At 67.1% G+C, this 20976-nt stretch overlaps 4 protein-coding genes across 6 annotated transcripts; 2 read left to right on the top strand and 2 right to left on the bottom strand.

Moving 5' to 3' along the window:
• Positions 1 to 187: 187 nt before the first annotated feature.
• On the bottom strand, positions 188 to 7103 carry SDHC (succinate dehydrogenase complex subunit C). Its single transcript, XM_072028004.1, has 6 exons — positions 7011 to 7103; positions 4516 to 4572; positions 4156 to 4257; positions 3521 to 3582; positions 2269 to 2432; positions 188 to 997 (listed from the first exon to the last, which is right to left on the bottom strand). The coding sequence occupies exons 1-6, from the start codon at positions 7028 to 7030 to the stop codon at positions 893 to 895; spliced, it is 510 nt and encodes a 169-aa protein (XP_071884105.1). The 5' UTR covers positions 7031 to 7103; the 3' UTR covers positions 188 to 892.
• Positions 7104 to 8260: 1157 nt separating this feature from the next.
• On the top strand, positions 8261 to 11540 carry MPZ (myelin protein zero). The gene is given in 6 exon segments (XM_072028114.1): positions 8261 to 8471; positions 9327 to 9493; positions 9604 to 9817; positions 9944 to 10079; positions 10445 to 10505; positions 10622 to 11540. Coding segments are annotated over 6 exon segments (942 nt in total). The 5' UTR covers positions 8261 to 8407; the 3' UTR covers positions 10922 to 11540.
• A 3070-nt stretch (positions 11541 to 14610) lies between these two features.
• NR1I3 (nuclear receptor subfamily 1 group I member 3) lies at positions 14611 to 17738 on the top strand. 3 transcript variants are annotated; one of them, XM_072028203.1, is made up of 9 exons: positions 14611 to 14743; positions 14893 to 15129; positions 15591 to 15721; positions 16007 to 16179; positions 16268 to 16452; positions 16589 to 16696; positions 17016 to 17132; positions 17215 to 17320; positions 17412 to 17738. In XM_072028203.1, exons 2-9 carry the CDS (start codon positions 14951 to 14953, stop codon positions 17736 to 17738), a joined length of 1326 nt encoding a protein of 441 aa, XP_071884304.1. In that variant the 5' UTR covers positions 14611 to 14743; positions 14893 to 14950. The 3 variants fall into 3 exon arrangements, with proteins under 3 accessions (XP_071884304.1, XP_071884306.1, XP_071884305.1); XM_072028205.1 differs by having other exon boundaries at positions 16551 to 16696; positions 17412 to 17582; XM_072028204.1 differs by lacking the exon at positions 14611 to 14743 and having other exon boundaries at positions 14760 to 15129.
• Positions 17654 to 20438, bottom strand: TOMM40L (translocase of outer mitochondrial membrane 40 like). The gene is made up of 9 exons (XM_072028209.1): positions 20238 to 20438; positions 19489 to 19553; positions 19306 to 19398; positions 18956 to 19057; positions 18771 to 18876; positions 18556 to 18678; positions 18387 to 18463; positions 18193 to 18295; positions 17654 to 18112 (listed from the first exon to the last, which is right to left on the bottom strand). The coding sequence occupies exons 1-9, from the start codon at positions 20335 to 20337 to the stop codon at positions 17973 to 17975; spliced, it is 909 nt and encodes a 302-aa protein (XP_071884310.1). The 5' UTR covers positions 20338 to 20438; the 3' UTR covers positions 17654 to 17972.
• Between the last annotated feature and the right edge of the window lie 538 nt (positions 20439 to 20976).

Raw genomic sequence — 20976 nt, 5'->3', positions numbered from 1 at the left:
TAGGAAATTCCTCCCTGCTGGGCTGGCAGCGCGCCGCACCGCAACCCCTCAGCCAAACTCCAAAGTTCAGGCGCTGCACCTGGCTCGGCAAACACAGCCAAGGGCTTGTTTTTTCCATCCCGGCTCCTCTGGAGCCTCAGAGCAAACCCCCCCCCTGCTCGTCTGACTCCTCGCTGCAGAGCCCGTGTGAAGGATCAAGGCTGCTTTATTGCAAGGTGGGCAAGGAAGAAGCGCTGAGCCCACGGCCGCCGGCGACGCGCCGGGAAAATCAGAGCCCTGCCAGGTGCGCCGCTGACGGAGCAACTTCCCCAGGGGAAAACTGGACGTGGCAGGGGCTCCAGAGCCCCAAATCTGGCTGGATTGGGACAATTTCAACGGCAAGGAGTTGGGACGGTGGCAGCCGGGCAGCGCAGGGTGCTGGCGTTGGCAGCGGTGCCCGCTCTCCCTCCCCTGGCACGGGGCTGCCCTCAATGCGGCCGGTTGTCCTGCGCCGAGCCTACACGCGAGCTGCCGGCCTCCCCGAGCCCACTCGGAGCCACAGGGACACAGATCCCGCATTGTCCCGAGCTTGGGGACAGGGCAGAGAAAAGAAACGCCCTGGAGTTTGCTCGGGTGAAGTCGGGCAGCTCTCAGGCCCCGAGCCCCCTCCTCCTGTGTCCCCATCACCCCGTCACAACGAGGCAGGCAGCTGGGCGCAGCGCTTGGTCTGGGCTAAGAAAAAGCAACTCTGATTATCCATCCACGAGATTCGTGAGCAGGGGAAGCCCCCCCCTGCCCCCAAAGGCTTCTAGTTCTGTCCCCCCTCCCCGCCTCCCTCTCCTCGTGCATCCCCCGGTGGGCCAGGACGGAACAAAGCTTCCAAAAAGGGGGAGGCGTCGAGCAGGAGGAGCCTTCACAGGGCCGCGAGGCCCGCCGAGGAGAGCAGGGTCAAGATCAGGACCAGCACCCCGGACTGCTGCACCTGGCTGAGCTTGAAGCCCTTCCCCAGGTCCCACGCCTGCAGGGAGAGAAGAAACAGAGCAGAGTTAAGGCAGGGGGACACGGACAGACCCAGGTGGAGAGGCACCGCCCTGGTAAAAACTAGCAAAACCACCCCAAAAACCTGCCTGGAGATGATGGGTGATGAACAGGCACAAGCAGCCGTCACTGCCAGGAACCAGGCAGGGGTCTCTGGGCTGTGCCAGAGGAAGCTGATCCCTCCCCAGATCCCCCCACCCAGCAGCAAAGCTGCCCAGGAGCTGTCCCTAATCCCCCCCAGCTGCAGCACGCCAGGTTTGCTCCAGAAGCAGCAGCTGCTCCACACTCGCTGCTCTGCTGCTGACAGAAATAGGTTACAGAGCACGGCGCAGAGCCGAGGCCACGCTGACGTCCCCAGGGCAGAGCCAAGCATTTGGGGGCCACCCTCAGACCCCCATGAGCACCTCTGGGGGACCCCAAAAGGCCCCCCGGAGCTGGCAGCCCCCAGGTGCTGCAGGCGGGTTCCCATCTCCCACCTGATTTTGGCTGCTGGGTGGCTGAGCGGAGCCGTGGAGCCGCCAGCCCGACCCCGCTCCCTGTTTACTCCTGAGCTCAGCCGGGGGCTAACGCTGCTGGGTTCGTTCCCTGCTGCTTTAATTGGCAGCCTCATTTAATTGTGCTGTCAGGGGCCTCAGCACGCCTTCAGCTCTCGACGCTCCGAGCCCGGAGCTGCTCACGACTGCTCCGTTTGCAGGAGGCTCGCGTCCTGCTCCGGGCCAGCTGCTTTGGCAATTTGCTCCCCTAAAACCAGAGCGAGTCGGAGCTGCAGAAACACAGGATTGTGCAGGAACACAAAGCAGCACGTCTGCTGCTCTTCCCAGCAAGGAACCCTCGGCTCTGCAGCTCCCTCTCCTTCATCAAACACAGGAAGCTCGGCTGAGCGGAGCTGCCGGTTGCACTGCAGCCCGGGGCAGACACCACGGGTTACTTTCCGTCACCAGTCCTCTGTGTTGTGTCTTCTGGGCTCGTTAAATAGCTCAGCGTTATTTAGGAGTAGGAGGAGGGGGAGGATAATGAGCAAAGGGGGGGGCGCTTCTGCCCGCACGGCCCCGCGGAGCAGGGGATGCTGCAGCTGGCTGCGCCGCCCCGTGAAGCATCAGCGTGGCGCTGCTCTTTGCGATTTAAATGGACCCCAAAATAGCTCAGAGGTGATTAATTCTCGTTCCCAAGGGCACCTTTCCCAGCCTGCACACCCGGAGCTCCCGCAGCAGCAGCAGCTTCCCCTCCCTCGGTCCCCGGGAGCCCACTCACCAGGTGCCGGATCCCGTTCCAGGTGTGGTAGGAGAGGGGGAAAGCCAGGGCGAATTTCGCGGAGTAGATGAGAGCAGGGCCCAGGCTGAGCGACTTCACCATGGCCAGGTAGTGCGGAAACTGCTCCGGGAGCAGCAGGGCAGCCAGGCTGAAGAGGGAGACGCCTGCAGGAGACAAAGCCCGCGGGTGAGCCAGTGAGCCCTCAGACAGAGCCAGGCACGCAGCAAAAACCTTGGTGGAACCCTGAGACCCCAAAAGAGGAGCCCCAGGCTCAGGAGCTGTGCTCGGGAGCAGCTCTGCACCCATTTTTTTCCTACACTTAAGAGCAGCTCCAGCCAAATCTGCCCGGCCACAAACCCCATGCAGCAAGGGATGCTCCTGCTGGTCACACACGACCTCGATGTCCCTGGTTTGGGGACAGGGCCTGAATGAAACCATCAGCACGAGGTGGGGGGCAGGAGGGGCAGATACTGAACAGACAGCGTGCTGCGAGGGGCCGTGCTGGCTGCAGGACCCGCGGCGCCTCCCCCTCCTCATTTCCAGGCCAGGAGGGTTTGCTGCAGGTGCTGCAGCGATGGCAGCGAGCTCAATAGCTGCTGATTGCAGCGCCGCTCGGGCGCCTCGGCTGAGGCCGGCGCGAGGCAAGCAGCTGCTTCCCTCCTCAGGAAGGCAGCCCTCCCGTAATTACAGCCCTCGAGAGAGGAGCTGAAAGCTTCCCCCTCCTCAGCAGAAAGCAATTCTCCTCCGTGCTCCATCGGCGTGGAAAGCGATGGCTTCCCACCCCGGCAGGGGCTGACAAAAGGCCCCTTTGTGCGGCACCAGAAAGGGCAGCAGCAGCTCGGGCTGCTGCCAGGGACTTGTGCCACGGGGCCAGGCATGTCCCCAGCTCCCGGGGACAAAACCCCAAACCCTGTGCCTTGGATGGAGGCTTCGGCACCCACACGTGTCCCTGAAGAGAGGGGCTGAGATCTGGAGCAGCTTTTGCAGCCTGGGGGAGCTCGGGAAGGAAGATCAGGGATGGGGGCACCCAGGCCACGGCACCACGAAGGCTCTGAGGGGTTTTAAACACCGGGGAGCATCAGGGCTGGAGGCAGCGCAGCACGAGGAGATCCAGGCAGGGATAAACGGGGAGAAAAACCGGTGCTGGAGCCAGAGATGGAACTGGAGATGAGGGGGAGAAACCCACAGCACGAGTCCCAAAAACCCAGAGGGATCTGCCCTCGTGCTGGGGGCGGGTTGGGGATGCACACACCTAAGCTGAGCGCGACGCCGGTGCCGCGGTGGGTGATGGACATCGCCATGGGCAGGGACCACCTGTAAAAAATAAAAACAAATCCAGCTCATCAGCAGAACGGGGCACCAGGGGGGCGAGAGGAGCAGGGAGGAAGCGGGGCCTGCCCGTTCCTAGAGAGCTCAGGGCGGGCCTGCACTCGGAGCTATTCCAGGAATCCGGCCCCAGCGAGAGGGGGGGAGCCGGGGGAATTTGCAGAGGCAGCTTGGGAATGGCAAAGGGCGCTGGCACGGCCTGGGGAAGGGCTCGAGGAGAGCTCCAAGGGGGTGGAACAGGAGGCTGAGAAGGACTTTGGGGACAGCGGGGCATGGGGTGGGCACCCAGACCCAGAGCTAAGCAAGGGAATGTGGAAAAGTGACAACAACGGCCCCAAATAAACATCCTCCCTCCAGCGAGGGAGAGGCACAGCTCTGGGGGGGGGAGGGAAAACCCATCCTCAATACCCCATGTGAATAAAATTGAGTTTTAACAACCCCGCAGGGCACCTGAGGGTGTGCTGCCCCCCCAGCTGGCTGAAGTGCCAGAGGAAACGCACGCAGGGGCCGGGGCTGCCCCCAAAATCAGAGCCCGGGGGTGTCCCCACGCGTGGCCCTTACTTGTAGATGGTGACGTGAGGGGACAGGGGCCGGCTGGACTTGGTGTTCTTCTCCCAGAAGCGAGCCATCTCCTCCTTGGCTGTCGTGGCCATCGGGACAACACTGCGAAGAGAAGAGGGGACAGGCGGTGAGGGGGGGGACCGAACAGCAGCGGGGGCACCCCCACCCTTTATTTACCCCCCTAAGGAGGCCGCCTGCTGCCGGTGTGATGTGCTAAGTGCCCGGCTGCCACACAGCAGGGATCGGGCAGTTATTAAGAGGATAGAAAGCACACGTGCCCCCGCGCTTCAGCCACGATCCCTCGGAGCAGAATTTAATCCTGTTACCCCCCCAGCCCCCCCGTTAAACCCTCGCACTCACTGTCGCACGGGGAAGCCGGGGCCGAGCCGAGCCAGCAGGCACCGCCGCCCGACGCACCTGTAGGAGAGGAGGGGAGGGTTTGGGAGAGCCCAAACAACGCCTGGGAACGGCAGCAATGTGGGGCTGGGGAGGGAATTCACCACTTTGGGGGGGTTGTGCCTTAAAATCAGCCCCAAGGCACGAGATCTGGGCTGTTCCTCAACCTCTGAGCCCTTACTCTGAGCTCTCAGAGCCTCCAGACCCTGCCTGCGGGTTCGTTCTTTATGACACCCTGTAATTAGCCTCAGGGTAATTAGCCTCACCAGCTCATTTGTCTGCTCTGATCTCAGCCCGGTGCTCGCTCTCCCTCCAGCAATCAGCAGGGCGGGGAGGGGGGCACACAGCCCTGGAAACCCACCCAGGGGGTCCACAGGAAGGGCCACTCGAGGCCCTTAATTAACCTCCCAGCTTAATTAATTAATCTCCCTGGTTAATTAATTAATTAATTAACCTCCCAGGCCAGAGCAGCATCTCGCAGTGCTTCGTTAGCAGCCAGGGGTTAACGAAGCTCCCGAGAACAGCTGGGGGCAGCTCCCGGCCAGGTGGGAGCAGAAAACAAAGCCCAGTCCCAGTCCCGGTCCCGAAGCGCTGCGAGTTCCGGCGCTGGGGGCCTGGGGGCTGCTTCCCTTCAGAAATTTCCTCCTCACGCAGGGTTTGAGGCTCCCCAGGTCTGCAGGACGGCGGCGCAGCTCGGGACGTGCGTGGCACAGAGCCCAGCCCGAGCTCGTCGCGCCGCCGCCGGGCCCCTCGCGTCCAAGTTTCCCCCTGGATGAATTTAGCCACCCTGGGAAAACCCAAATCCCATGAGTTTTTGTTGCAGGAACGGCCTCGGTACAGCCCCACACCAATACCCACTGAAAACCTTCCTGGGCACAGCCCCGAGTTCATCGAAACCCCCCCCCAAAACCTCGCTGCAGGGGGAAGAAGCGGCGGCAGCTGAGCAAATCCGAGCCCCCCCCCCCAGCCCCTCATCACCCCCAGGAGACCCCTGGAAAATAAAAAAATAAAAAATAAAAACTCAGAAAGCTCCAGGAGCCCCCCCGGCTGCTCCCCAGGGCAAACAGGGTGTGGCTCTGTAGCAAACTGGTGCTGTTTCTCCCCAAAATCCCCCCGCCACCTCCCCGCACAGCTCAGCCAGGCCAGGGGGGAGCAGCCCCGAGCCCCTCCCCACTCCCAGGCAGGGGAAAGGAGGTGATTAATTAATCCGTGCCCGCAGGCTATTAATTACTGAGGTGCTTCTCACGCCCTCTGCGGCCTCAGGAGCCGCTCAGCGCCGCGGTGCTGGCGGAGCTCAGGCCCCAAACCACGACGCCCCCGTCCCCTCCCAGCCCCATGCCCCCCCAGGAGCTTCCCCATCCTCTCTGCACCATTTCCATGTGTTTTTTTTTGTTTGTTTGTTTCTTTTTTTTTAAGATTTGAAGCCTCATTTCCTTCCAGATCGCTGAGAAACGCGGGTTTCCCTAAAAAAAATAAACCCACGAGCCCTCAAGCGGCCACCCACAGACCTGGGGTCGCCCACACCGGCAGGAGGGGACGGGAGGGGACACCGGGAGCCATCGGGGACCCCAAAATTTCAGGGTTTTCTCCCTCAAAACCTCGGCTCTCAAGGAACAGCAGCTCCACACCACATCAGCGGACGCCGTCAGGATTTCTCCATAAAAATCGCTCGGATTTTGCCACAAAAGAGGCAAACAAGAGGTGATCAAAGCTGCTTTTTTTGTCTGCCGGGCACACGCAGGCAGCAGGGGAAGGCTTCAAAGCAGGGAGCGGCTTTGGCCTCGCGCCCCGAGCCCGGGCTGTGATCACGCCGGGAGCTCCGCTTTTCAGCAATCCGCCCCAAAAAGCTTCCCCTAAAAGCCCAACGGCCACAAAAAGCCCATGATAACAGGACAAAATGCCCCAAATCCAGCTCCAAAGGTGCCACCACGGAGCCAAACGTCCGCAACCGGTGACAGAAATAAAACTTCAGAGGAGCGAAGGTGAAGGGGAGCAGAACGGCGTCAGCAAAGCCTTTTCTGCAGCAAAACCGGCCGATTTGACCAATTTTACCAATATTTGGGTTTCTCTCGGCCAGGCAAACCCCGGCCCCAAGCCCCCTGCCCGCAGCCCCGTGCCCCGTTTCCCACCGCCTCCCAGTGCCTGCGTCCCACTGGTCCCAGTTCCCCCCCTCATATCCTCCCCTCCCCCCTCCACGAGGGGCTTCCAAGCGCTCCCGGGGCTCCGTGACCTCCCCTCCCCCCCCCCCCCCACCGGGCACCCCCCCCCGGGTACCGGAGCCCCCCCCCGGTGCCGCCTCTCAGCCCCCGCCCGCACCGGGCTGGGACCAGGCCCGGGGCCGCCCTCAACGGGCACGGGGGGGGGCTTGGGGAGGGCATGGGGGCACCGGGGGGCCATGGGGGGACACCGGGGGGGGTCTGGGGGGGCCCGGGGGGGGGGCACCGGGAGGCGGGAGTCACCTCAACGCCAGCGCCGCCATCTTGAAGCGTCCGCAAAGCGGAAGCGGCGGTGACGCACTTCCGCCCCCCTCCCGGTGCCCCCCCCTCCCGTTCCCCCCCCCCCGGTGTCCCCGGGGCTGGGCCCGGTCCCGGCGGTGTCCCCCCCACGAGGCACCCAAAGTCTCGCAAAGCGCTGTTCTCGCCCCAAAATGAAGCCCTGATGGAGGGGGGGGGGGTCCCCGGGGGCTACGGGGCCGGGGGGGACACGGGGGACACGGGGACACGGGGGGGGATATGGGGGGGACACGAGGACACAGAGGGGGACATGGGGACACGGGGGGGACACGGGGGGAGACATGAGGGGGGGACATGGGGACACACAGGGAGGGACACAAGGGGGGGTGGGGGGGACAGGGACACGGGAGGGGACATGGGGGGGACAAGGGGGGGACATGGGGACACGGGGGGGACACAGGAGGGGACACGGGGGGGGGACACGGCCCCAGCACCACCCCCACACCCCGGTCCCTGCACCCCAAAAGCTCATCCGTGTGTCTGTCCCTGCGCTGTCCGTCCTGCGGGGACCAGGCTCAGTCAGATGTGGCCGTGGGGTGGGGGGGGGACACGGGGACAGGACAGGGGGGGACACGGGGGGGGGACATGGGACACAGCCCCCATTGCTGGCCCCGCGTCCTGGCCCCAAATCCCCTCTTGTCCGTGTGTCTGTCCCCACAGGGACCGGGAGGCCCAGAGCCAGCTGTGGTGGTGGGACAGGAGGGGACATGAGTGGGACACGGGAGGGGACACGGGAGGGGACACGGGAGGGGACACGACCCCCAGCGCCATCCCCAATTCCTGGTCCCAGCCCCAAAAATCCTGTCCGTGTGTCTGTCCCCACACCGCCCATCCCATGGGGACCTGGAGGCCTGGGGCCACCACGGGACAGGAGGGGACATGGATGGGACATGGATGGGACATGGATGGGACACGGGAGGGCACACAGGAGGGCACACAGCCCCTGTCCCCGTCCCCAGACCCCCACCAACCCCGTCCGTCCCCCTGTCCCCCCGTCCGTGCGTCCCCTCCGTCCCCAGCCACATTCCTGCCCGGCCGCCTCCGCCACAGGCCGAGAATGCGGCGGCACAAAGGCCGCAGTGTGCCCGGCCCCCCGCCCGCCGCGTGCCTTCCCCTCCTCGCCCAACGCCGAACAAAATGTCCCCTGTGTGTCCCCCCCCCCCCTCCCGCCGTGTCCCGCACCCCGCCGCCCCGGCTGCCCGGCGCCCATTGGGCCCGCCGGTGCCACCGTTCGCCGCCGCTGGCTCTTAAACCTCGGCACCCGCCCGCCCGGCACCCTCCGGCCCCGCGCCCCGCCAGCCCTCCATGAGGCTCGGAGCAGGCCGGTGACAGCAGCCGCCACCATGTCGCAAGGTGCCGGGGACAACCGGAGCCTCCTGGTCCTCGCTGGGCTCCTCGCCGGGCTGGGTAAGCCGGGACGGGCAGGGGGGGGGGACGCGGCCGGTGCTTTGGTGTCGCCGGTGACCGTGTCCATGGGGGTGCCACCGTCCCCTGGTCACCATCATGGTGCTGTGGTGAGGACAACTCCAGCACCGGTGGCCGTGTCCATGGGGGTGCCACCGGGATGCCACTGTCCCCCAGTTGCCGTCATGGTGCTGTGAGGACAGCCCCAACACCGGTGGCCGTGGCCACGGGGGTGCCACCAGGGTGCCACTGGGGTGCCACTGTCCCCCGGTTGCCATCACAGCTCTGTGAGGACAGCCCCAGCCCCAGCACCGGTGGCCACGGGGGTGCCACCGGGGTGCCACCATCCCCTGGTCACCATCATGGTGCTGTGGTGAGGACAACCCCAGCACTGGTGGCTGTGTCCATGGGGGTGCCACCGGGGTGCCACCGGGGTGCCACCGTCCCCTGGTCACCCTCACGGTGCTGTGGGGACAGCCCCAGCACTGGTGGCCGTGTCCATGGGGGTGCCACCGGGGTGCCACCATCCCCCGGTCACCGTCACGGTGCTGGTAGGACAGCCCCAGCACTGGTGGCCGTGTCCACGGGGGTGCCACCATCCTCCGGTCACCGTCACCGCCCTGGTCGCCTCCACGGGGATGAGAAATGGGCATGGGCAGAGGGGGTCCAGCCCCCCCCAGAGCCCCCCACCAACCCTTGTGCACCCTCCGTGGCCAACAAAAGCCCTTTGGTGGCACCCAGGGATTTGGCACGGGGGTGCAGAGAAGCCACCGTTGTCACCTCCTCCTAGCCCCGGGGACGGGTACCGGCACCGTGCCGGTGTCCCCGCGGTGCTGAGGGCTCTGTGCCCCCCCCCAGGGCTGTCTCCCACGTGGGCCATCCACGTGTACACGCCGCGGGAGGTGTACGGCACCGTGGGCTCCCACGTCACCCTGTCCTGCAGCTTCTGGTCCAGCGAGTGGATCTCCGAGGACATCTCCATCACCTGGCACTTCCAGGCCGAGGGCTCCCGCGACAGCATCTCCGTAAGCCCCCCCCTCCGGGACGGGTCCCCGGGGGGGTTCCCGCTGCGCCCAGAGCCCCCCCACGACCCTTTGCATGTCCCCCATCCTCCTTTTTTCTCCCCCCCCCCCAGATATTTCACTTCGCCAAGGGGCAGCCCTACATCGATGACGTGGGCACCTTCAAGGAGCGCATGGAGTGGGTGGGCAACCCCCGGCGCAAGGACGGCTCCATCGTCATCCACAACCTGGACTACACCGACAACGGCACCTTCACCTGCGACGTCAAGAACCCCCCCGACATCGTGGGCAAATCCTCCCAGGTCACGCTCTACGTCCTCGAGAAAGGTACGGGGCGCACGGGGTCCCCCCTCCTCCCCCTTATGCCCTGCCCTGACCCCCGGTGTCCCCCCCCTTACGCCCTGTACTGACCCCCCCCTTTGGGGGGGGGACGCTGACGGGGTGCCCCCGCAGTGCCCACCCGGTACGGCGTGGTGCTGGGCTCCATCATCGGCGGTGCCCTGCTGCTGGTGCTCCTGGTGGTCGCCCTCGTCTACCTCGTGCGCTACTGCTGGCTGCGCAGGCAGGCGGTGCTGCAGCGGCGGCTCAGGTGAGACCCCACCCCGATTTGGGGTAAAAAAACCCCAAAACGGCTCTGTGGGGGCTGCTGTCCCGTCAGAGCTGCCTTTTTTAAATTTTATTTTATTTATTTATTTTTTATTTTATTTTATTATTTTACTTTATTTTATTTTATTTTATTTTATTTTATTTTATTTTATTTTATTTTATTTTATTTTATTTTATTTTATTTTATTTTATTTTATTTTATTTTATTTTACTTTACTTTATTTTACTTTATTTTATTTTATTTTACTTTACTTTATTATTTTTATTTATTTTATTTTATTTATTTTATTTTATTTTATTTTATTTTATTATTTTATTTTATTTTCTCCCTTTCCTGCCCCGTTTCAGTGCCATGGAGAAGGGGAAGCTGCAGCGATCGGCCAAGGACGCCTCCAAGCGCAGCCGCCAGGTGAGCACCCAAGGGAGGGGGATGTTAAACCCAAGGCAGCGATTTGGGGATTTCCAACTTTTTGGGGTGCTGGGGAGCAAAAAGGGGGCGACGATGACACCCCCCCCTCCCCGCAGGCCCCCGTGCTCTACGCGATGCTGGACCACAGCCGCAGCACCAAGGCGGCGAGCGAGAAGAAAGCCAAGGGAGCCGCGGGCGAGTCCCGCAAGGACAAGAAATAGCGGTTAGCGGGCAGGGAAGGTGCCGCCGCCGCGGTGGCAGCGGGGGGTGACACCGGGGCCCCCCGCGCCCCCAAAGTGGTGATGACCATCGAGATGGAGCTGCGGGGGGAGACCCCCGAGGCCACCCCCTCGCCGAGCAGGGGGGGTCTCGGCAGCGCCCTGCGGAGCATCCTCAAGCCCAACTCGGACAAGTGACACCCAACAAGGGGCCGGGGACCCGGCGAGGAGCGGGGTGTGGTGGCCTCGTCCCGGGTCCCCCCGTTTCGGGGACGCCCCCGCGGCCTCCCCCCCCCCAGCCCCGAAGCCCCCTCCATCGGCACCTTCCTCTGCGCAACCGCTGCCCTCGCCCGACCCCGGGCTCCGATGTAATTTTTTTTTTTTTGGAATCACGCAATTTTTTGGGTCCCCACCCGGGCTGGCTCGGTCCCCACCCCCCTCCTCCTCCTCCTTGGGGACCTGCCACCCCTTCCCCATCCTCCACCCCAAAAAACCCCAAACAACACCAAACAGCCCCCGGGAGGGTTTCTCCATCCCCGCCGTTGCCCCTTTTTTGGCCGTTTTCTCGTCTCTCCCCACGACCGAGCCCAAATGACGTCGTGGGGTGGCCCCCGCCCCGTCCCCTCCGTCCCCGCACCCCATTAACCCTCCCGCCCCGTAACCCCCCCGGCCCCCCCCCGGTGCCGGCCGAAGCCTCGGGGAGGAGGAGAGGCGGCAGCCAGGGCCGGAGGAGCCGCCGGTGCACTTTTGGGTTTTTCTATGCCCCGTCCCCGTTCCCGTCCCCACGGCGCCGTTAATAAAACTCACATCTCCTGGAGCCCGGCGTCACCTCGAAGTTGGGGGGGCTGGGGGGGGTTTTGGGGGGGTCAGGGGTGTTGTTGGGGGGGGCTGAGGACTCGCAAACTCATCGCACGGAGCCCCCCCAGCTCCTATAGGGCACCGCCGCCGCCGTGCCTCAGTTTCCCCAAGTGCAAAGCGATGGCACCCATGGGTGTTGTCCCCCCCCCCCCCCCCCCGCCCCAAAAATCGGCTGGGGGGGCTGTCCCCAAGGGCTTCCACCCATCGTGGGTGCGTTAATTAAAGCCCACCCCTAATGAAGCGGCCAAACTTGGGGGCACTCGGGTGAGGGGGGGTCGCTGTGGGGTGAGGGGGGGGTCACTGTGGGGTGGGGGGGGGCCACTGGGGAGGGGTCTCCCTCCCTGTCTATGGGTGACCCAGCAGGGATTGTCATCACCCCCCACTGCTGGGGGGGCTCGGTGCCAGCCCCCCACCAAAGCCCCACATTTGGGCACGGTGCCGGGGGCCTCGGCTGCCCCATGCCCGGATCTGACCCCCCCAGCCCGAAGAACCGAGTGCCCCCCCCCCCCTCCCCGGCGGGTCTATAATTGGCTTTGCCCTAATAAGTCTGCAGAGCGAGCGGGGGCCGGCCCCCAGCCCCTTGGGGCGTCCCCTGCGCTTGGCCACCGCCGGTATTTTTCTTTCCAGAGCTATTTCTGCTCCCCTGGCCCCCCCCGGCCCCCCCGGCACTGGGCACCAAAGGGACTGGGACTGCAGAAATCGCCCCCCCCCGGGGCTTGGGAAGGATTTTAAGTCCCCCCCCAAGGAGCCCCCCCAAATCCTGGGGGCACCTTTCCAGTCCCTGCCTGGCAAACTCCAGGGTGGGGGCAGCCCAGGGACATGGGTGGATAAGGGGGGGGCTTTTTGGGGTCCCCCCCAGAAAAAAACAGGCACCTGGGCCCCCCCAGGCAGAGGCACATCCCCAATTCAACCCCCAAAAAACCACGCACCCGTTCCTCTTCTCCCACTGCTTTATTCTTTACAGATGCTCCGAGCCCCCCCCCGGTGACACGGTGGGGGGGGGGACACAGGACAGGGGACGGTGACAGAGCACAGGGAGGGGGCAGTGCAGGGACAGGGAGCCCCCCGAGTGCGGGGGGAGCCCCAAATTTTCCCCTGGTGGCCTTCAACAAGACCCGTCCCCCCCCAAAAAAAAAACCCGGGGGGGGTCCCTCGCTCAGGGGACGTGGCCCCAGCGCATCCCAGCAGCCAGCGCCACCACGGACTGGGGAAACTGGGGCTGCCCCGGGGAAAAGGGACATTTCCACACCACCCCCTCGTGTCCCCCCCCCCAAACTGACCCCACAGCTCCAGGGTGGGCGAGGGGTGGGGAGGGGCCGAGCCCCCCCCCCAGCACCGCTCGCTGAGGACAGGGCAGCCCCGGCACAGGGCAGGACGGGGCCGTGCCCGCGGGCACAACCGGGGGCCCAAAACGGGTAGGGGGTCCCGGGGGCCCCCCCCGCAGCCCCTCAGGGTCCCGACTCTTTCTTCCTCTTCTGGAAGCGGCGGAATTTCCCCTGGATGGCGAGCGCGGCTCTCTCCGTCTCGGGGGCGCTCAGGTCGATGTCGATCTCCTCCTCCTCCTCCTCCCCTTTTTTGGGGTCTTTGGCTGGGGGGGGGGACAAAGGGGGGGCTGCTCCGCTCACAGCCCCGCGACCCCTCCCCAAATTCACCCAGGATGCACCCTACAGCCCCCCCCCTTTGCTGCGCAGGATACCCCAAAGCCCCCCCCCAGCAGCGCGCCCACCTGGTTCGGGGGGCACCCCACAACCTGGGGGGCACCCAGGGGTGCACCCCACGACCCCCTCCCAGCACCCAGGTGAGGCAGGAGGCACCCATGGGTGCACCCCATGACCCCCACCCAGCATGAGGGGCACCCCAGGATGCCCCCCAAAACCCTGCTGGCACCCGGAGGGGGTCCCCAACCCTCCCCATAGGGCTGTCCCCAAACGCATCCAGGTGCCCCCCCCCCCCAATTTTGGGGGACACAAACCCCAGGGTTGGGGGCAGCCACGCAGCAGCACCCCGGGGTGTCACAAGGGGGGGGTGACAGCGGTGACACGGGTGACAGGACCCCCCAAAAGGGGACAGGGGGTGCCCCCAGCACCCCGGGGGGGGGGCTCACCTTTCTCCTGCCCACCGGGGGCCTCCGCCGAGCTCGGGGACTCATCGGGGCTGCGCTGCGGAGAGGGGGGGGGGGGGAAAAACGGGGGTGACACCGGGACCGGGACCCCCGGAGTGCCCCCCCCGGGCCATCCCCGTGCTGAGAAGGGGGTGGGGGGGTCCTTCCCTCCCCGTTTCCCCCCCGCTAAGCTTTTGTTCTCCGTTCTCCGCGGATGGCACCGGGGGTGGGCACCGGGGGTGGGCACCGGGTCCCGGTCCCGGGGTCCCGGGGTCCCGGTCCCTCGAGGTCCTTTGGGGTCCCTGGGGGTCCCCCGGTGTCCCGGGGTGCCGGTGCTGGTCCCGGGGTCTCACCTCGCTCATTGCCGTTCCGCCGCCGCCGCTCCCGGTGCGCGCCCCCCCCGCGCTCCACCGCCGCTTTTACCGGGGCGCGGCTGAGTGACAGCCCCGGGCAGCCAATGGGGGCGCGGGGGCGGGCTCTGCCCCCCCCCCCATGTCCTCACCCCCCCCCCCAACCCGTGTCTCGACACCGGGGGGGGGGACGGGGACAGGGATGGGGATGGGGACACCGCTGCCCCCCCCCGCCCCGTGCTGGGGACCCGTCCGTGGGGGTCACCGGTGGCAGCAGGGCCACCCCCGGCACCCATGGGTGCTCCCTGCCTGGGTCCCTGTCCCTGTGGCTGTCCCCTCCCTGTCCCCTCCATGCCAGCCTGTCCCCAGCATTGTCCCCATTCTTGTCCCCATGCCAGCCTGACCCCATTTTTGTCCCCCCCGTGTCCCCTCCATACCAGCCCATCCCCAACCTGTCCCCACGCTTGTCCCCAGTGCCACCAGTCCCCACGCGCCACCCGTCCCCACCCGTGTCCCCACGTGCCACCCGTCCCCGCCTGTCCCTCACGTGCCCCCAGTCCCCGCCTGCCCCCCGCGTGCCGCCCGTCCCCGCCCGCCGCAGCCTCGCTCAAGTTCAAGGTTCAAACTCCACGGGGCTCCGGCGGGGACCGGGCAGCCCCCTCGTGCACCGTGGCCACCGCGGGACACCGGCCACCAGCCACCGGGCCCCAGGTACCAGTGGGCACCGGAAACCATCCCGGGGGCGTTTTGGTGGTGCCAGACAGGGAAGCTGCGGCAGCGAGTGGGGACACGGTGGCTCCCAAGGGACACGGAGGGGACAAGTGCCAGGGCTGCTCGAGCGTCACTCCGTCGTCCCACAGGCTCTGTCCCCGCCACGGTGCCCTCGTCCCTCGGTGGCCCCGTCCTGCGCCCCCGGCCATGTCCGTGTCGAGCCCCTCGGACCCGGAGAGCAGCCCCGGCACGCAGCGGGGTCCCCAGGTCACCGAGAGGGAGGACGGGGAGCCCGAGGAGGAGAAGGTGTGCGCCGTGTGTGGGGACCGTGCCACCGGCTACCACTTCCACGTCATGACCTGCGAGGGCTGCAAGGGCTTCTTCAGGTGCTGCCACCGCGGGGGGGGCGCGGGAGGGGACGGGGTGGGATGAGGGGCAGGGCAGGAGGGGGACAGGGTGGGACAGCGGGGCAGGACAGGAGGGGACATTGGGGCAGGACAAAAGGGGGATGGAGAATATGGGATGAGTCCGGATAGGAAGGGACAGGAGGGCACGAGGTGGGACAGGATGGGATGGGACATTGGGGACAGGACAGGAGGGGAGTGTATGGGACAGGTCAGGGCGCATGGGGACAAATGGGACAGGAGGGGACAGCCGGGGATGGGGTGGGACAGGAGGGGACAGATGTTGGATGCTCCCCCCCCGTGCTGGAGCCACCCGGCTTCTCCAGGACACGGCGGTGACGGTGACCCCATGGAGGGGTGGCCCCTGCGGGGGGCTCCTGAGCCTTGCCTGCCACCCTGGGGGCACGGTGCCAGCCCTGTCCCCGTGTCCCCTGTCCCCCCAGGAGGTCCATCAATAAGGGCGTCCACTTCACCTGTCCCTTCGCCCGGAGCTGCCCGGTCACCAAGGCCAAGCGGCGGCAGTGCCAGGCGTGCCGCCTCCAGAAGTGCCTCGACGTGGGCATGAGGAAGGACAGTGAGTGTGGCCCCCCCCGGGGGTCTCGGGGACGGGGGGGGACAAGAGATGGGGTGACCTGGGTGGGGGGATGCGGGGACAAGAGGGGACACCGGGGGGGGGACTCGGGGGTGGAGGGGATGGGGAGGATGTGGGGGAGAAGGGGATGGGGGTGGAAAGGGAGGGACCCAGAGGAGCAGCCTGGGGGGGGGACATCAGGGCAGGACGCAGCCCCAGGGGACAGAATCCATTCGGGGACAGCTCCCGGTGACACCCCCGTGGCTGACATCCCCTGGGGGGTGGCAGTGATCATGTCGGAGGAGGCCCTGGGGCGGCGGCGGGCGCTGCGGCGGCAGCGGCGCCTGGCCCGGGAGCAGCCGGGGGGGCTGACGGCGGAGCAGCGGGACCTCATCGGCATCCTCATCGCCGCGCACCAGCGCACCTTCGACTCCAGCTTCTCCCAGTTCGCCCACTACCGGGTGAGCCGGGATCCTGGTGGCTAAAAGGATGGGGGGGGTCCCGGCGTGGTGCTGACCTGCTGACCCCCCCCCCCGACCTCCTCCCCAGCCCGCCGTGCGCCTCTACATCCCCAGCCCGCGCTCTCCAAGCCCCTCGGGGCTGGGGGCGCAGCCGGAGTGCGGTGCCGAGGACGTGCTGCCCGACGTCTTCTCCATGCTGCCGCACTTCGCCGACCTCAGCACCTTCATGATCCAGCAGGTCATCAAGTTCGCCAAGGAAATCCCGGCTTTCAGGTCCGGGGAGGGGGCGCGGGGCGGGTTTTTGGGTGTCCCCCCCATCCCCAAACCCGGCGGTGCCTTCCCACTGCCACCACCACCTCCTCCGGCCGCAGGGGTTTGCCCATCGATGACCAGATCTCGCTGCTCAAAGGGGCCACGCTGGAGATCTGCCAGATCCAGTTCAACACCGTGTTCAACGCCGAGACCAACGCCTGGGAGTGCGGGCAGCACTGCTACACCATCCAGGACGGGGCCCTGGGTGAGCCGCACGGCCCTGGGGACGGCCCTGTCCCCGTCCCTGTCCATGTCCATGTCCCTGTTCATGTCCCCGTTTCTGTCCCAGTCCCCATCCTTGTCCCAGTCCCCATTCCCATCCCTGTCCATGTCCCTGTTTGTGTCCCCATCCCTGTCCCCGTCCCTGTCCCCATCCCTATCCCTGTCCCCGTTCTGGTCCCAGTCCCCATCCTTGTCCCAATCCCTGTCCCTGTTCCTGTCCATGTCCCTGTCCCTGTTCATGTCCTCATCCCCATCCCTGCCCATGTCCCTGTCCCCATCCCTGTCCCCGTCCCGCTCCCCAGCTGGCTTCCAGCAGATCTACCTGGAGCCTCTGCTCAAGTTCCACATCAGCCTGAAGAAGCTGCGGCTGCACGAGGCCGAGTACGTCCTGCTGCAGGCCATGCTGCTCTTCTCGCCAGGTGGGGGGCACGGGGGATGCGATCCGGGGGGGCTGGGACCCCTCCCCACAACCCCCCCTGAGCGCCACCCCCCCCTCCCCAGACCACGCCAGCGTCGCCCAGCGGGATTTCATCGACCAGCTCCAGGAGAAGGTGGCCCTGACCCTCAAGAGCTACATCGACCACCAGCACCCCATGCCCGAGGGCAGGTAGGTGCCCGGGGGGCACGGCCCCCCCCCACCCCCCCGGTGACACGGGGACGCCCACCAGGTGCTTTTTTTCCCCCCCCCCTCCCCAAAGGTTCCTCTACGCCAAGCTGCTGCTGCTGCTGACGGAGCTGCAGACGCTGAAGGTGGAGAACACGCGGCAGATCCTGCACATCCAGGACCTCTCCTCCATGACGCCGCTGCTCTCCGAGATCATCAGCTAGAGCCCGCGCCCCCCCCCCAAAAAAAAAAAAAAAAAACACCCCCCCCCCCCCCAAAAAAAACCACCCTCCCACAGCCCCCAGGGGTCCCCGACCACCTCCTCGCTTTCGGGGGCAGAGTAAAGCTCTTTTTATTTTTCCAGCCTCCGCAGCTGCCTCCCTGCGGGCACCGCCGGGTGCCTCCGGCCCCCCCACCGTGACCCCCCCCGGGCCCCGGAGCACCTCCCTGCGCAACCGGGGGTGTGTGTGGAGGGGGGGGGGGGGGAAAAACCGAGGCCACCGGCGCCGCCAGCAGCCGCCCCTCAGCCCGAAGGCTGCCCCCGACGGGGAGGGACCCCAAACCCGGTCCCCATCCCCGGGGGGGGGTCCCGGGGCGGCCCCCCCTGCGGCACGGTGGCTCCCTGAGCAGGGCGGGGGGGGGCGGGCGGCGCCCCTCAGCCCACGATGACGCTGAAGCCGCAGTGGAAGCGATTCTTCCAGTGGTTGAGGAAGGCGCCCAGAGCCAGGGTGACGGGCAGCGGGGGCAGCTTCTTCTCCAGCACCCCCCCCACGCTCCAGTTGCTGTCCAGGAGCCCTGTGGGGGGGGGGACAGGGTTGGGGACACGGTGAGGGACCCCGGCTCCCTCCCCCCCCCCCTGAAGCCCCCTCGCCCACCTCTGAAGACGACGTTGGCTTGAGGCAGGTTGAGCTGGTAGCCGAAGGCGAAGGTGGTGTCCTGCAGCCGCGTGTTGGCCTCCAGCTCCACCCCGACCTGCACCTGGGGGGGGCAAGAAAATGGGGACAGGGACACGTGGGGGGGGGACAGGGACACATATGGGGGGGACATGGAGGGGTAGGAGGACCCCCACCTGCTCGTTGGCTCTGTGGTAGTAGCTGGCGTGGGCGCCGCCGTAGCCCACGTTGAGCGTCGCCACCCAGTTCGGGGCTGGAAAAGAGGGAGAAAAAAGGGATGGGATGGGGGGGGGACATCTCCGGGGGGGGGCCACCAGGGAGTGGGACCACCGCGAGGCCTCGTACCGGTGTATTTGCCCGCCAGCGTGAGGATGGCCCCCTCCTCGCCCGGCCGCCGGTGGTAAACCATCTCGCCGCCCAGCACCAGGCGGGGGGTGACGCTCTGCAGGAAATGCGCCACCAGGATGACTGCGGGGGGGGGGACAAAGCACCTCAAAGAGTAGCCCTGGGGGGTTAATTTATTTTTTTTGGGGGGGTGGGGGGCACACGGCGTCGCTCACCGGACTCGCCCAGGAGGTCGGGGTTGCCCAGCGTGAGGGTGGCGGTGCAGTCGTCCCCCCGGTACTCGCCGTCGAACTGCCAGGTGAGGAACTTGGCCTGCTGCGTCTGCCGGGGGGGGGGGGGCAAGAAGGGGTGAGGGGGGGGGACACAGAGCACCCCCCCCCCGGAACGGTCCCGGCCCCACCTGGAAGACGGCTTTGGTGCGGAGGCGCTCGGCCACGAGGTGCAGGACCTGGGCGTTGAGGCTGCCGCTGTTGTCCATGTCCCCAACCAGCGTGGGGAAAGCCTGGGGGGGGGGCACGGGGGGGGGGTCAGCGGGGTGACGGGGACACCGGGACCCCCCCTCACCCCCCACACCCCCCTCACCCCCCACACCCCCCTCACCCCCCTGCCACCCAAACCCTTGGATTTTCAGAGCCCTGAGGACACCCCCAGTCCCCCCCACCATCCCAGGGACACCCCCGGGGGTCTCAGGGCCCCCCCACAGTGCCCCCCCCGGTGCCCCCCCCACGGCGGGGGGCTTCGTGGCCGCACCTCGGTGGGTCCCAGCTGCCGGTCGCCCACGAAGGTGGCGTTGAAGTGGTAGTTGGAGGCCCCCAGGGTGCTCATGTGAACCGTGTGTGTCACCTGCGGGGGGGCCACGGTGTCAGTAGTGAGCGGGGGGGGACACAGCGTGCACTGCCCCCCCCCCCCGTGCTGTGTCCCCCCCCCGGTGACCTGGAAGTGGCTGCTCAGCGCCTTGTTGACGATCAGCTTCACGCCCTCCATCTGCTGCGGAAAACCTCTGGGGGGACGAGGGGGGGGGGCAGCTGGGGACATGGGGACAAGGCTGCCCCCCCCCCAGCACCACCCTGACCCCCCCCACTTCGTCCTCACCCCCACCCCCCCCCCTTCCTGTGCCCCCCTCCCCGTGCCTCATCCCCCGGTGTCCCCCCAGTCCCGTGTGTCCCCCCCCCAGTCCCATATCTCCGGTGTCCCCCCCCAGACCTACGCCCCCCCCGGTGCCCCCCCAGTCCCATGTCACCCCCCCTCCCGGTTCCCTACCCCCGGTGACCCCCCAGTCCCATGCCCCCCCCCCGGTGCCCCCCAATTCCCGTTACCCCCCGGTGCCCCCCCCCAACCCAATGCCCCCCCCCAGTCCCGTATCCCCCCGGTGACCCCCAGTCCCGTACCCCCCTCGGTGTCCCCCCTAACCCGGTGTCCCCCCCCCCAGCCCTATGCCCCCCCCGGTGCCCCCCCAGCCCCGTACCCCCGGTGTCCCCCCCCAGTCCCATGACCCCCCCCGGTGTCTCCCTAGGTCCATGTCCCCCAGTGCCCCCCCAGTCCCGTGCCCCCCCCCCAAGTCCCGTATCCCCCCGGTACCCCCTGTGCCCCCCCCCAGCCCTATGCCCCCCCCGGTGCCCCCCCAGCCCCGTTACCCCCCGTTACCCCCCCGTGCCCCCACTGCCCCCCCGGTGCCCCCCCACCTTTGCACTGCCGGTGCAGCTCATCGAAGCTGCCGGGGTTACCGAGGGCCCCCCCCCGGCGCGGGGCCCGGGGCGCGGCGGGGCCCAGCGCGTTGCCCATGGCCCGGCCCGGCCCGGCCCGGCCCTAGCGCCGCCGCCCGCCCCCCCCCGAGAGCCCGCTGGGCGCCGCCATGGCGGAGACGGGCACGGCCACCGGAAGTGGCTTCACCGGGCCGCTCCCGCCCTCGGCCCGCGGCCGCCATCTTGGGTGAGGGCAGAGCCCGCCCGCTCATTGGTTGAGGCGGGAGGAGCGGGGACGCCGCGGTTTTGGTTCCCTCCTGATTCCGGTCCCCGCACGGGGACGTTCCGGGGTTGCAGCGTTCCGGCCCCAAAAACCGGCCCCTCCCCGCGCCCCCAGTACTCCCAGTACTCCCAGTACTCCCAGTGCTCCCAGTGCCCCCAGTGTCCCAGCTCCCTGCCCTGTGCCCCCTCCCAGTCCCCTCCCTGTCCCCACACCACGTCCCATGTCCCCCTCCAGGTCCCCCCACCCTGCTGCCCCCTCCCCACATCCCCTCCATCCCCTGCCCCATGTCCCCCCACCACCACCACCCCCCGTGTCCCTGGACCTTCCCCACATCCCCCCCCCGTCCCCCTCCTGCGCTGCCGTCACCGGCGGCTTTCCTGGAAAGGGGCCGCCTCTGGCAGGGGCTCAGAGGGGAAGGGGCCCGATCAGCCGGTGGCCCCGCTGGCCACCCAGGGG

The sequence above is a fragment of the Anas platyrhynchos genome, chromosome 26, assembly GCF_047663525.1.
Source record: "Anas platyrhynchos isolate ZD024472 breed Pekin duck chromosome 26, IASCAAS_PekinDuck_T2T, whole genome shotgun sequence".
Classification (NCBI taxonomy): Eukaryota; Metazoa; Chordata; class Aves; order Anseriformes; family Anatidae; genus Anas; species Anas platyrhynchos.
This window is presented reverse-complemented; position numbering and strand designations above follow the sequence as displayed.